Consider the following 12,882-nt stretch of genomic DNA (forward strand, 5'->3'; position numbering starts at 1 on the left):
TCAAATAGGCAGTGTGTACAGGGGTGGGGATGGTGGGCTTCCTGTGAGTGATTCCAAACCTAGCCTTAGGTCAGCACTCTCCCCTCCCCCCCAGTAGTCTAGCAGCAGCTCTGAGAGGAAGTCAAGGGGCTTCCTGAACCCCTCCAAGAAGACTGAACTACGCCGATGTTAGGTGATAAGCTCAAGGTTGCCTGGCCCCAGTAAGATGCTTCCCTGACCATGAATCAGACAAAAGCACCAGGACGACTGTCCTTTCCACCCTGTGCTCATGGGACATTTCTCCCATGATTTGCAGCCGCGGCTCAGACGCAGTCCTGCCACTTGCCTCCTGTGCGGTGGGAGCCTTCATCACACGGAGTCTTCACGCCTCACAACAGGGCTGACTTTAAATGCTTCACTGGCTTTCTCTGAGGAAGAGCTTACCTAGATACCTTTAAGTAGCTGCCCAAGGTTCTCATCACTGGAACTGTCCTTTCTGCCATCACAGGAAATCTTTATGTTCGCATTCCTCAGAATGCAGAACAATGCAGGTCCAGGGAGCGGCAGGGATATGATGTTCAGAAGGCACCTGACCTATCCCCAGGATCTAAGACCTGCTCACCAACCACATGGCACCAAATCCCCAACTTTCTTCTGCAAAGCTCAGCCTACGGGTACCTTGGTAGAGCAGGCAGAGCAGCAGAGAAACTTAGAGGCAGGGGGTGCGGAGAGGGCCGACTGTCAGATCATTGGTAAAACCCAAAGACTGCACTGCCACCCCGGGAGCAGGCAGGAAATGCTAATTTGCATGCCACGTGCATAGTTTTGCATATTGAGATAAGATGGGCTTATTTAAAAAAAAAAAAAAAAAGATTACAGCTCCTCTTGCATTAATGTAGGGGGAACAGAATCAAGAGTCTGTGCCTCCTAACCAGCCTGAATATGTCACTCATGAGCATGCTGGAGCCTCAGTTTACTGATCTGCCCAATTGGGCTAGTGCTGATATTCAGAAGGCTCCTCTGAGAATCAGAGATCTTCTGGTTCAGTCTTGGTAGGTAGTAAAGATGGAGGGATTGGAGCAGAGGTTAAGATCAGTGATTAGAATTCCTCTTACCGAGAAGAAGCCGGAGGCGGCTTGCAGACGTCGCGGTGGCGCTAGGAGACCTACTACAGCGCAAATATGTCTATGGTGTCCTCTAATGGAGGGGCCACGAAGGGAAAGAACTGTGTGGCCATCGCTGCAGACAGGCATTTCAGGATGCAGGCCCAGATGGTGACCACAGACTTCCAGAAGATTTTTTCCACGGGTGACAGGCTCTACACAGGCCTGGCTGGGCTGGCCACCGACGTCCAGACAGTTACCCAGCGCTTCAAGTTCCAACTGAACCTGTAGGAGCTGAAGGAAGGTGGGCAGATCGAGCCATACACCTTTGTGAGCAGGGTGGCCAACCACTTGCATGACAGACGGTTTGGTCCCTACTACACAGAGCCTGTCATTGCTGGGTTGGGCCCGAAAACCTTTAAGCCCTTCGTTTGCTCTCTAGACCTCATTGGCTGCTCCCATGGTAACTGATCACATTGTAGTCAGTGGTACCTGCTCCAAACAAATGTACGGGATGTGTGAGTCTCTCTGGGAGCTGAGCATTGATCCAGAACACCTGTTTGAGACCATCTCGCAGGCCATGCTGAATGCTGTGGACCAGGATGTCATCTCAGGCGCAGGAGTCACTGTCTGCATCATTGAAAAAGACAAGATCACCATCAGGACATTGAAGGCCCAGATGGACCAACCCAGTTTCCTTTTGTTGTTTTTCTTTTTTAGTAAAATCGCTTCTTTCAAAAAAAAAAAAAAGAAAGAAAGAAAAAGAAAAAGAAAGAAAGAAAGAAAGAATTCCTCTTACCTTCAGGAGAAAATAGCTAAGATTCATTTAAAAGAAAAATGTGCCCATGTGACAAGGAACCTACAAAGATGTCACTGAACTTATTTCCTGTTGACCCTCTACTGTATGCAGCCTGCCATTAAGATAGTTTTCCAGTGAGCCTTCCTTGGAGAAAACTGAATTTTCATTTGCAAGTGGTTATCATTGGAGATAGCTTCTGGGTTAGGGATAGGGGCATGTGTCCACCTCTCCTTCCAGTTCTAGGACCCCATCTGGTGCAGACCCGTGCAGGCCCTGGGCATGCTGCCTCAGTCTCTGTGAATCCATATGAGCATCGGTCCTGTTGTGCTTCAAAGGCCTTATATACTCTTACACCTCACTCAGGTGGAGGGAAGGAAGGTCTCAAGACACCGCCACCAAGAACAGACCTAGAAGAGGTGGTCACACAGGGTTCTGAGATCAGGGTCCAGTGTCACTCCTTGGGATCTGATCTGCAGGGTTTCCAGGCCTGACTCTAAGTAGCAAGCAAGAGGTGATGTGTTAGCCAGGTGTGGTGGCGCACACCTTTAATCCCAGCACTCGGGAGGCAGAGGCAGGTGGATCCCTGTAAGTTCAAAGCCGGCCCGGTCTACAGTGCGAGTCCAGGGCAGCCAAGGCTACACAGAGAAACCCTGTCTCGGGGAAAAAAAAAAAAAAAAGAGGTGATGTATTATGTTATCACAGTCATTTGGCCATCTATCCACACTTGCTAATGTCCTGCCTCTGAAGGGCCTGGGCATGCCTGGCATCCCTGTCCCTTGGACACAGTCTCAGCCCCTTCTTGTCTTCTGTCTAAATCATTGCTAGTGAACCCTTCGCAGTCCCCCCTCAGTCCCCTCTCAGTCACCCCATGACAGCTGGCCTGGATCTTCAGCTAAAGACTTGTAAACTTCTGAGTCTATATTCTGGACCTCCTCCCCAAGGTCTCTATTTCAGGGAGTCTCTCCCTTTTCACCTCTTCATCCCTAAAGCCCCTCTTTTCTCATTCAGTGGTCAAGCCCTCAGCAAGATAGTGCTGGGCTGCCCTATAGGGCCAGAGAGACCTTCCCAGCAAGCTAGCGGGAATCCATAGGTAGAAACCTCCTTATTTTCCCTATTCCCATTTTCCTCCTAAGTAAGGTCTCCCAGTCACCCATCCCACCTTCCTGGAGGCTAGAGAAGCCTTCTGAAGCCTTACTTAGCATGAAGACATACATAGCCATCTCTGACCGCCAGAGAAGGCCATGGTTAGCCCCAAGTCAGGATCTGCGGCATAGGTGTGGTCTTAGAGATGCCAGTGTTTATTGTGTGATTTAAGGTACCACCTAGAGAATCACTGAGGCCCAGTTTGACCAGTTATGGAAAGGAGTTGAGAGTCCACAGAGGCACTGATCTTCTGTGAAAGGAATTCTCAGGCTTGATCATCTCCAGAGTGGTCCAAGTGTCTCCTATCTGCCCACATTCAGGACACAGGGGAGATGGGACCTAGAATTCTTACAAGGCGTGTACCTAAATGTGTACCCCGGACAATATCCTCTCCCCTGCAGCATGTCTTTGAAGGCACCATTGCCTTTTTGTCAGCCAGCCTACTCCAGGGAGAACGTTGAGATAAGGCTCTGACCTTTCCCCCCTTTTCTAACTCCCCTACTCGGATGCCTATTTCCCATCACACATGCTGCATGGGATTTTGCAGTTGCCAAAATTGATGCTACATCCAGCCAGCAGAGGGGGGCGAGAAGTGTGTTTACGCACTGACTAGGAGAGCTTTGACCCTTTTAGTAGCCTGAAGAACCAGAGCCCCGCGCCCCTCCCCCCCCCAGCCCCGCCCTGTCACCCACCCTTGCAGAGCCCGTTTCTCTTCAGTGTTGTTCAACTCCACTGAGTCCCCTAGGTAGCAGAGTAGCCTCCAGTGTGAATGACCTTCCCCTGCAGACCCTGGTCGGCCATTCCTTTCTTGGACCAGCATCACTGGAGAATTCATGCATAGCTGGGGGTATGTAGCTCCATGATAAAACATCTGCCTTATATGCACAAAGCTCCCTAGCAACAACAACAAAAATGTTTAATGGGAGCTGGGGCTAGTAACCACTTTCTTTTTAAGAGAGCTCGAGGAAGTGCTAAATTATAAGAGGCCTAGGTTCTCCTGGGGTATTGCGAAGTTGGTGTTCCGGCTCTGGGACAACAGAAGCAGACTATGAGGGCATTCCAACCCCCTCAGGAGGAGTCATGTGCCTCCTTCCTGCTTTGTCTCTCCCTTAGCTCACTTTAGCCAGCTCCAGGACAGGTGTGAGATCTGTAGATGAGACTGCGGCTCCAGCAATGGAAAGTTCCACCCAACCGTAGTAGGAAAGCATGTGCAGTTACTGACTGGGAATGTGCCTTCTTTGCTTTGACCAGCACTCAAAAGAGCCAGTACCTAGCTGGGCTGTGGTGGTACACGCCACCTTTAATCCTAGCACTCAGGAGTGTTGAGTGATTCCCCAGCAGGTAGATCTCTGAGTTGAAGCCAGCCTGGTCTACAGATCAAGTTCACGAACAGCCAGGGCTACACAGAGAAACCCCCGATTCAAAAAACAAAACAGAGAGAGCCAGTACCAACCCAACCCAACCCAACCAGGGACCTCACTCACAAAATGGGGCAGGGCTGGCTACAATCTTTCAAAACACAATGCTCTACTAGCCACGCTGCCATCTTGTATAGCCTCAGTTTCCCTGCCTCTGTCATCTCATCAGTTAAATGGAATAATGATGAAATTGGGTCCTACCCTCCTTTAACTGGCTCTCAGAGGTCAAGTCACCAAGGGACTGATGAGCAGCAGAGGACGCAGTCAGTTTTAGGGATTTTCTCAGGGCTGGTCCTCCTCCTATTAATGGAGATTGCACCTTCCTTGCCCCCTTTCTTTCCTGTTCTTCCCTGCCCCCTTCTTATCCCCACCCCACCCCACTCCACACCCTACCCCACCCCTCCCCACCCCCCTCCACCCCATCCTACCCCACCCCCCACCCCACCCCACACATTACAGGTTCTTGTGTAGCCCTGGCTGTCCTGGAACTCCCTCTGTAGACCAGGCTGGCTTTAAAGTCACAGAGATCTGCCTGCCTTTGCCTCCCAAGTCTTGGGATTAAAGATGTGTGCCATCTTGCCCATACTCCGGTGCCTTTCTCTGGTGCCAAGGGGAGGGTGGTTGGTGTGAGGTATGGTTCTGTTGTAGAGAGGCCCCTTTTAGGAAATGGGTCCCTCTCTCCTGACACACTATGCAGAGGTGGCTCATTCAGCTGCTGTGTCCTTGGCCTGATGGCTTCCCTGACCAATTTTGTCAAGGTCCTTTGCCTCAATTTCTGCACTTGCAAAATGAGCAAATTAGGAACCAACCATTTCCAAAATTACTGACTGGATGCTAGCAGCCTGATGAGGACACAGTCCTGCCCTCGACGGGGAAGGGACCAGCCCCCCCACCCTCTTCTGAGGCATGGTGGGAGGGGCAGCTAGTAGAGAGGGCAATTTGCTGTGGCCACTGGGCAAAGGCACTGATGGGACGTTAGGCAGTGATAAAAGGCTGCCTCTGTCAGAGCCTGACTTAGCCTACCATCGGCACCCTTCACTTCCACCTAGAGGCAGAAAAACACATCTTGCGGAGAGTTAGAGCTGCTGTCAGTCCTGACCAGGGGCTCTGTGGAGACTTTTATTTATTCGAAAGCTGTTCAGACACCTAATGCTCTGCTGAGAGGACAATTTCTCTCTTTTATTTGTCCTCATTTTCTCTTGCCAGAGTGGGATGAAAGTCTGAGGAAAGTGAGCAAGACCAGGATCTAGGCATTTCTGTCATAGCAGTGGGACTCAGTAATGGTACCAAGAGCCCCTTCCCACACCTGGGAAGACTTTTTGCTCAATGTCTTCCTAAGGGCTCAAACTCAGAAGGCCACAGTAGCTGGGGAGGGGGCATAGAGGACAGAACCCACTTGGTCTCTCTCTGTCCCTCTGTCTGTCTGTCTGTCTGTCTGTCTGTCTGTCTGTCTGTCTGTCTGTCTCTCTCTCTCTCTCTCTCTCTCTCTCTCTCTCTCTCTCTCTCTCTCTCTCTCTCCCCTCTCTCTCTCTCTCTCTGTGGGGAGAGAGAACTCAGGGCCTCACATATGACTGGCAAAGAAACATTGCATCACCAAGCCACACCCACATCCAGTCTGGGCCTTGGATCTTTTTTGTTTATTGAACCCTTGGATGGGCTCACCTTTCCCCAGCCTGGGTTTCCACACGAGCAGATCGGTCCAGATCTCCCTGAGGAGCACCTGCTTGTAGGACTACACATCTACGCCGCCAAGACAGCAGCTCCCTGGCCTGTGTAAGCACATCTGTCTGTACAGAATCTCAGCTAGGAGGAACTCAGTTAAAAGCGGCTGAAGCAGTGTAGACGCTTCTTCCCTAAAAGCTCACACAGTGATTGACATAGTTTTACTTTCCTTCTTTATGGATGAGGCTACCCAGTGTCCTCGAGGCCGGGGAACTATGGTAAACAGCCTGCCTTCACGTCTTATGATATTCCACCTCGTGCTGTCCGTAAGAATACACTGTCCATCTTCCTGCCTCTGCTGAGAGCCCAGTCCTGGTTACTCACACATACTTTCCTTGGAGAAAGGGTCCATCCCACTCCTACCTCAGGCCCATCTGCCAGGAATGCTCTTTTGTCCTGCTTCTAACACACAGACACCCGAGTTCTTTCCTGCTCTTTTGTGCCAGTTTCAGCCGCCCCCGCCCCCCCTCCCCCGCCTCCGCCCCCTTTGGAAGCCTCCCCTGAGTGTCTGGGCCTCACAGTGCTGAATAATCATATGCCCTGTTTGACCATATGCTTTTTTTTTCTTAACCCATCATGCATGTTTGAGGTGTTTATCATGTCTTTTTTGTGTGTTGTGTTCCCCTACTAAGTAGGGAGTGTCCAGAAAACCAGGGACCGAGCTTTTTACAGAAGCAAGGCTCTACCTAATTAACTGGCATTCTCCACTCGAGCAGGTGATCTGAGTTCATCAACCCCTATGATAACGGCAATCTAAGTAGGCAGCTGCCGTGGCAGTATGAAAAGTTCTTGCTCTCCTGTGGGCCCCAAACTGGGGCTATTGCTTTTCTTGCTGCCAGAGGCCAGGAAGAACACATCAAAGCCAGATCTGGGCCTGTGACCAGTCTCCTCCTCCTTCCTCCTGGGACACAGAACTGGGAGAAAAATGCCATCTCCAGACTCAAAGCTCTCCACCCAGACCTGCACTCACATATGGGTGCTTTAGGTAAGTTTCTTCCCTTCTCAGGACCTCAGTTTCCACCTCTGCCCAAGAAGATGCTCTAGGCTCTGATGGCCTGTCATCTGGGACTTGCCTCTAACTTTGGTGCACAAGTGAAAGGACCAACCTTTTCTCCCTGCCATTTGATACAGTGAGTGTTAGCAATGTCGCTGAGGAGATTTAAAGCTTGATTTTTGTGTGTGTGTGGTTTTTGTTTGTTTGTTTGTTTGTTTTTGTTTTGTTTTGGTACAGGATATCACTATGTTGTCCAGGTTGGCCCTGAACTCCTGGGCTCAGGGGATCCTGCTGTCTCGGATGATCATAGCCACAAGTATTCTCCATGTATTCAGAGCTGGGAGGGGCCTTCTTCTGGCTCCAAATGGAGGTTACAGTTCATCTGTACCATGCTTGACTGGCACATTTTTGGGGAGCACATCCCTGCTGGCCTTGTGAGGCTGAGCTGGAATCTCTCCTCATTCTCCAGGAAGCTTCCACTTGCTTCAGCGCAGAGCCTGCCCTTCCCAAGGGGCGTGCGAATCCTGTGTCTTCCTTCAGCACTTGCTAAATGTTGAGTCTTGCCCTCAGGATATTACATGCTTTGGGTTTTGAGACTACCACTGCCAGATAAGGCTCATGTTTCGCACTAGGTAGATAAAGAAGACACAGGCATAGGAGGCAAAGTAGACTTGCCTACAAAATCCGTAGTGCCTGTTGCCAAAGTCGATCCACCTCATTTCCAGGGTCAGACCACTCACTCTTCCTGGCATAATTCTCAGCCTCCTTAACTTGCCACCTATTTGATTCTTTATGCCAAGATTTCTTTGCCTTCCCAAATGGCCACTTGGGGGGCACAAGTGGCAGGGACTAGAGAACCTTAGGTCCCCATTTGACAAGAGTAGGGAGTATAGCTGTGCTTCTGACTCCAAGGCAGAAGCCGCGGTAGGGTGTGAATGACTGCAGAGGGACCAAGAGAGGCAGAGAGGCCCATCCAGTTGTGGAGAGGCTGTTCTAGGATTACTTCATAGCATAAGTGGGCTCTGAACATCCTGGGTCCAAATGGTAGAGGGAGCATGCCCCAGGGAGAAGAAACGTGCAGGAGTAAGGCCCCAGGGCAAAGCGTTTCCACTGGATAGGTTGCTGTCCAGCTTAAAGGACAAGCAGGGAGGTCGGAAGTGGGGCAGATTGGAGTGGGAATCTTGCTGCCCTGGCCCAGGGAAATATTCCTGACAGTCTTCCCCTTCCCTTGGTCCCTTGGGTGATATAGCTGAGCCTAGGACCTCCTTGGCACAGAGTAGTTTTGCTCTCTATTCCCTCTCTCCCTCTGCCCCCCCCCCCATCAACAGGGTTTCTCTGTGTAGCCTTGACTGTCCTGGACTCTCTATGTAGACCAGGCTGGCCTTGAACTTACAGAGATCCACCTGCCTCTGCCTCCCAAGTGCTGGGATTAAAGGCTTGCACTATAGAGTTCTGTCAGCCTCTCTGAACACCACACTGAGCTGACCTCCTGTAGGCTTGCACAGAGATGGCTCCTGCTGTGTCCCTGGCAAGGATGACTGCAGTGTTACATGCCCCTGCCACCCCACATCTTTCAGGATAGGGGCCTTGGCCAGGTGGGTGGTATTAGGCATTTATTTCCTGCCGAACCCATCTGCCTGCTGTGGACATCTTATTCTCTGGTAAGCTACAATTTCTCCTCCTCAGATCTTAACCTGCGGCTGGAGCCAGCTGCTGGGAGGCTGAGGATATTGGAAGCCTCCAAGTTAGAATGTGTAAACTCTTACTACCCATTTACCCTTAATTACCTCCCCTCCTTATTTGTCTTCCTTTAACGGCCTGTCAACCAAAATCTCCCGCCTTTCCCTCGGCGCCAGCGGCCTCAATTAGGTGCACATCTGCGAAGGCTGAGACTAAAATGCTCAACCTCCAGCGCTCGCTGCCGAACTGACTGGCCCCAGGTGTTTGATGGCCTGGGTGTTCTCCAAGGCTAGCTCTGCCATCTTTGTGTCAAAGGTCAAGCAGGCTGTCCCTGACATGTGTCAGGACATTGCATTCTGCCCTGGGAAAGTACCTACTCTGTACAGGAAGCCCAGAAGGGGCCCGCATCCTTTGAGCTCAACAGTTATTCGTCCAGCAAATGAGGACGTCTCAGGCCAGTCATGCCGGCACGTGAGGGATACAGATGTTAGAGACAAGTGTCATCAGGACAGGAGGGGACAGCCTAGCCCAGTCTTACTGACTTTCCAGTGCAGGACACTTTATTAATATCCATCATGGTGGCGGACTGCTCTGTCCAGAGGTGGGGAGAAGGAGCGGTAGGCATTTGACAGCCACACACCTGCTTGTCTCCCTGTAGAGCTGGCCTGATGCAGCCTCCCATTCTGACCATCATGTCCCAGGACCTAGGGTCCCCTTTGATATTATTGATGGAGCTTCATGGCTTTCAGTATACTGTCAACCTGCCCCCCACACCCCCCAGACTTCACTCAGATCAAAAGACCGAGGGAGGTGTGCTCTTGTCAAGGAGTGGGCAAGGAATCAAGTAAAGGCTGTCCTGAGTCTGTCTATACCACCTCTGCACCCCTCAGCCCAGCTGCCACTGTTCTCTCCTCTCTCTGAAAACTCTCCAATGAGTAGATGATAGGTGACCTACGCAGACATGAAAGGAGAGCCCCTGAGCATCTCTGAACAGAGCCTCCTTGCAGGTAATAAGCCCTTGCCTGCATGTTCGGCAGAGTCTGTGGGCAGCTACTGCTAAAGGGGTCTTCTAGCCTTGTGTCACAGTGGAAGGGAGCATTCTCACCAGTGGGGGGCGGGGGCGAGTGGGGCTCAAGGTCCAACATCAGCAGTTCCTTGGGATGCTCTTCCCAACGGTGAGTGCTTCTGCTACAAGACCATTTACTCCATTTTCACTGCATCCTGGAAAGGACATGGAGGACCCACAGACGTATTCGTAAGAGCAGGGAGGGCTCTGAGAAGGAGGCCCAACAAGCCAAGAGCTGAATGTTATGTAGTCCTCAGCGTTGTAACTACAGCAAGGAAGTGCCAGGGTGCACTAGGGCAAAGATGAGTAGATTGTGCTGGGGCGAGCTCCCTCGCTCTACATTAGTCTGACTAGAAGCTGTGTAAGTCCAGGGATCTGAGGCTTGGGCTCCCCAGTACAAGTTGTCTGGGCAGTAAAGTGGAGCCAAGCAAGAATAGAGGTCCCCTGCCAAGCTCAGCCCCCATATCTGTGCCGCTGAACTCAGACTCCCTCCCAAGGAATTAGGAGAACCAAAATCCGTTTTTCTGCCAAGGGCTGGAAGTGCAGGCGCCCCCTGCCCACAACCGCCCTCCACCCCCCCCCCATCCGCCCTTCTTGCAGGAAGAAGTCTTGAGGTAGCTGGAGCTACCTCAGTGTGACAGTACTGCCACCCTCCTCTATAGCCTGCAGAAGCCTGCCATTCCACCATTAAACCTGTGACTCCAGGCCTTAAGCCTGTTGAAGGTCGAGCCCTAGAAGGGTCAAATGCGCGACTGCCTAAGAGAGTCCCACTCCTAGGACAGACAGGAGTTCCTGGGTCTGAGGTGTGGGGGTGAGGATGTATGCTAGGTGCCCGGACCACCGCTGGGGCGCAGGACTCGCGAGCCCAGATTCGGATCGGTTGCGCGAGCCAGTAGGGCAGGCTCGGGGGTGAACGGGGACGAGGGGCGCGCGGGCACAGGCGGGCGCGTGGCCGCGGCGGGGGCGCGCGGAGGCGGGCCGGCCGAGGAGAGGGAGGGAGGGAGCGACAGGGGAGGGCGGCGCCGGCAGGTTGGCGGCGGCCGCTATTTGAGCGCAGGTCCCGGGCCAGGCGCTCAAAGCGCTTGGAGCCAGCGCAGCGGGGAGGTCGTAACGCGCAGCCCGCAGAGGCGCTGCAGCCAGTGCAGCCCCGGAGCCCCCGCGCGGAGAAGGAGGAGGAGAAGAGGCCGGCTTGCAGCTCGCAGCCCGCCGCCCGCGCCCCCCCTCTCCATCCCGCCGCCGCCGCCGCCGTCCCCCCCCCCCCCTCGGCGCCGCATCTTGAATGGAAATATGGCGGTGCCGGCTCGGACCTGCGGCGCTTCTTGGCCCGGCCCGGTGCGGACCAAGCGCCCCTGGCCGGGCCGCGGCCCCCGGCCCTGCCCTGACCCCCGGGGCCCAGCGTCCGGGCCCGCACGCCCGCTCTTGTTATTGCTGCCGCCGCTGCTGCTTTTACCGCTGCTCACCGCCCCCGGCGCCTCTGCCTACAGCTTCCCCCAGCAGCACACGTAAGTGGCCTCAGCCGGCCGCGGGACCCCGCGGAGCTCCGCGCTTCCCCTGCGCCCCTCAGTCCACATCTGACCCTCCTCGTGCCGGGTGTCGGGTGAGGGTTCTGGGTCCCATAGCATGCTGTAATTGAGAGTGGCGGGTACAAACCCCCCGTGAGCTGGCAGCCAGGGTCCCGGAGCTTCTGGCTGTGTCGCGAAACTTCCTTGCGGTGCCCCTGCTTCGTATATACCGCCCCCACCCCACCCCCAACGGTTAAGATCTTTAAGCCTAGGGATGGGGCTTGGGGGGTGCGGGGGTCCGAGTCTATTAGCTGATACCCCTGCCACTGTCCCAGTGATAGAGGAACCTGGGGTTGGTTGAGAGAATCGTCAGCGACCCCTGCCCGGTAGACTTGGAGCAACGCATCTGTCCTGTGTTCTATCCCTAACAGGAACCTGGTGCTTTAGAGTCAGACATGGGGTTATATCCACACCTGTCTTCTTGGGCCTTTTCCTTTGGTGTGTGTTGGTGGGGGGGGGGGGGGCCGATGCTAGATGCAGAGGGAGGATGCCAGTACCTTCTTGCTGGGGTCAATGTCACCTGTTCTTGGCCGCCTACCTGGGGAGGGGGCGTCCCTGGAGAGTTCTATTGAGGTGAAGGTGCTGGGGTTGGGTCAGAAGGTGGGTGACGCGAGGACCCCTGCCTGCCCCTGATGCAGACACTATCGCTCCTGCTACCAACAGGGTAACAGCATTTCCAGGTTCGGGCAGCTTCTGCTGGTGCTATGGTCCATCGGAGCCTCCTCACCTTCCCCAAGATCTGGCAAAGCCGGACAGATATGTCTGGATAGGGAGTGGGTATTCAGCATGTGGCCTTTAAGGCAACAGCTGTTTCTTGACACCATGCCCCAGCCATATGCCAGTGTCCAGACACTCCTTTGGGGCATGGCATCCCCCGTGCTTCTGTTTTCTGTCCTCGGCTTTGAAGAGCCACCTGTCCCCGGACTCCTTCACGAGCGTCCTGGCCTAGGTTCGAGCATGAGAGGAAGGGTCTGGCCCTAGAAAAGAGACTGACTAGTCTGCGTCACAAGAGTGGTTCTGCCCTTGAGTAGGAGACTCGGGTTCTGCCACAGAACCTGCCTACTTCAGCTGCTAGGTTCTCCCAGATGAGGAAAAAACAAACTCCGATGAAGGAGGGCTCAGAGTCTGTCTCCCCGTCCTCTCCCTTGTCATCGCTCTCCTCACACAGTCTGGCCGTGCTCAGGCGAGTGAGCAGTTGGCAAATTACAGGTGCGGCTGGGACGTGTCCTCTGTCAGCTGTCTGGATTTTTCACAAGTGGATGAGGGAGTGCAGGCAAGTTCAAGGGGCGGTGGGTTGTGGTATAGTCTTTCATTTGCTACAATGAAACTGGATCAAAACTAGAGTGTTTAAAAAGACCAAAAGCTTTTTCCCCCCCCCCTTCTTTCTTTCCTCAAAGCCAAAGCACAGTTTTTGGT

General features: G+C 53.4%; 1 protein-coding gene and 1 pseudogene across 4 annotated transcripts in view; both read left to right on the forward strand.

Annotated features, from left to right (window-relative positions):
- Positions 1–1,160: 1,160 nt before the first annotated feature.
- Positions 1,161–10,517, forward strand: LOC127184141 (proteasome subunit beta type-3-like; annotated as a pseudogene).
- Positions 10,518–11,168: 651 nt separating this feature from the next.
- Positions 11,169–12,882, forward strand: part of Cacna2d2 (calcium voltage-gated channel auxiliary subunit alpha2delta 2) — a 133,457-nt gene continuing 131,743 nt past the window's right edge. For all 4 annotated transcript variants that reach the window (XM_051140174.1, XM_051140175.1, XM_051140176.1 and 1 more), the window contains exon 1: positions 11,169–11,406. In XM_051140174.1, the coding sequence (XP_050996131.1) occupies positions 11,192–11,406 (215 nt within the window). In that variant the 5' untranslated portion in view covers positions 11,169–11,191. The remainder of the gene's footprint in view (positions 11,407–12,882) is intronic.

Source organism: Acomys russatus, chromosome 32 (assembly GCF_903995435.1).
Source record: "Acomys russatus chromosome 32, mAcoRus1.1, whole genome shotgun sequence".
NCBI lineage: Eukaryota > Metazoa > Chordata > Mammalia > Rodentia > Muridae > Acomys > Acomys russatus.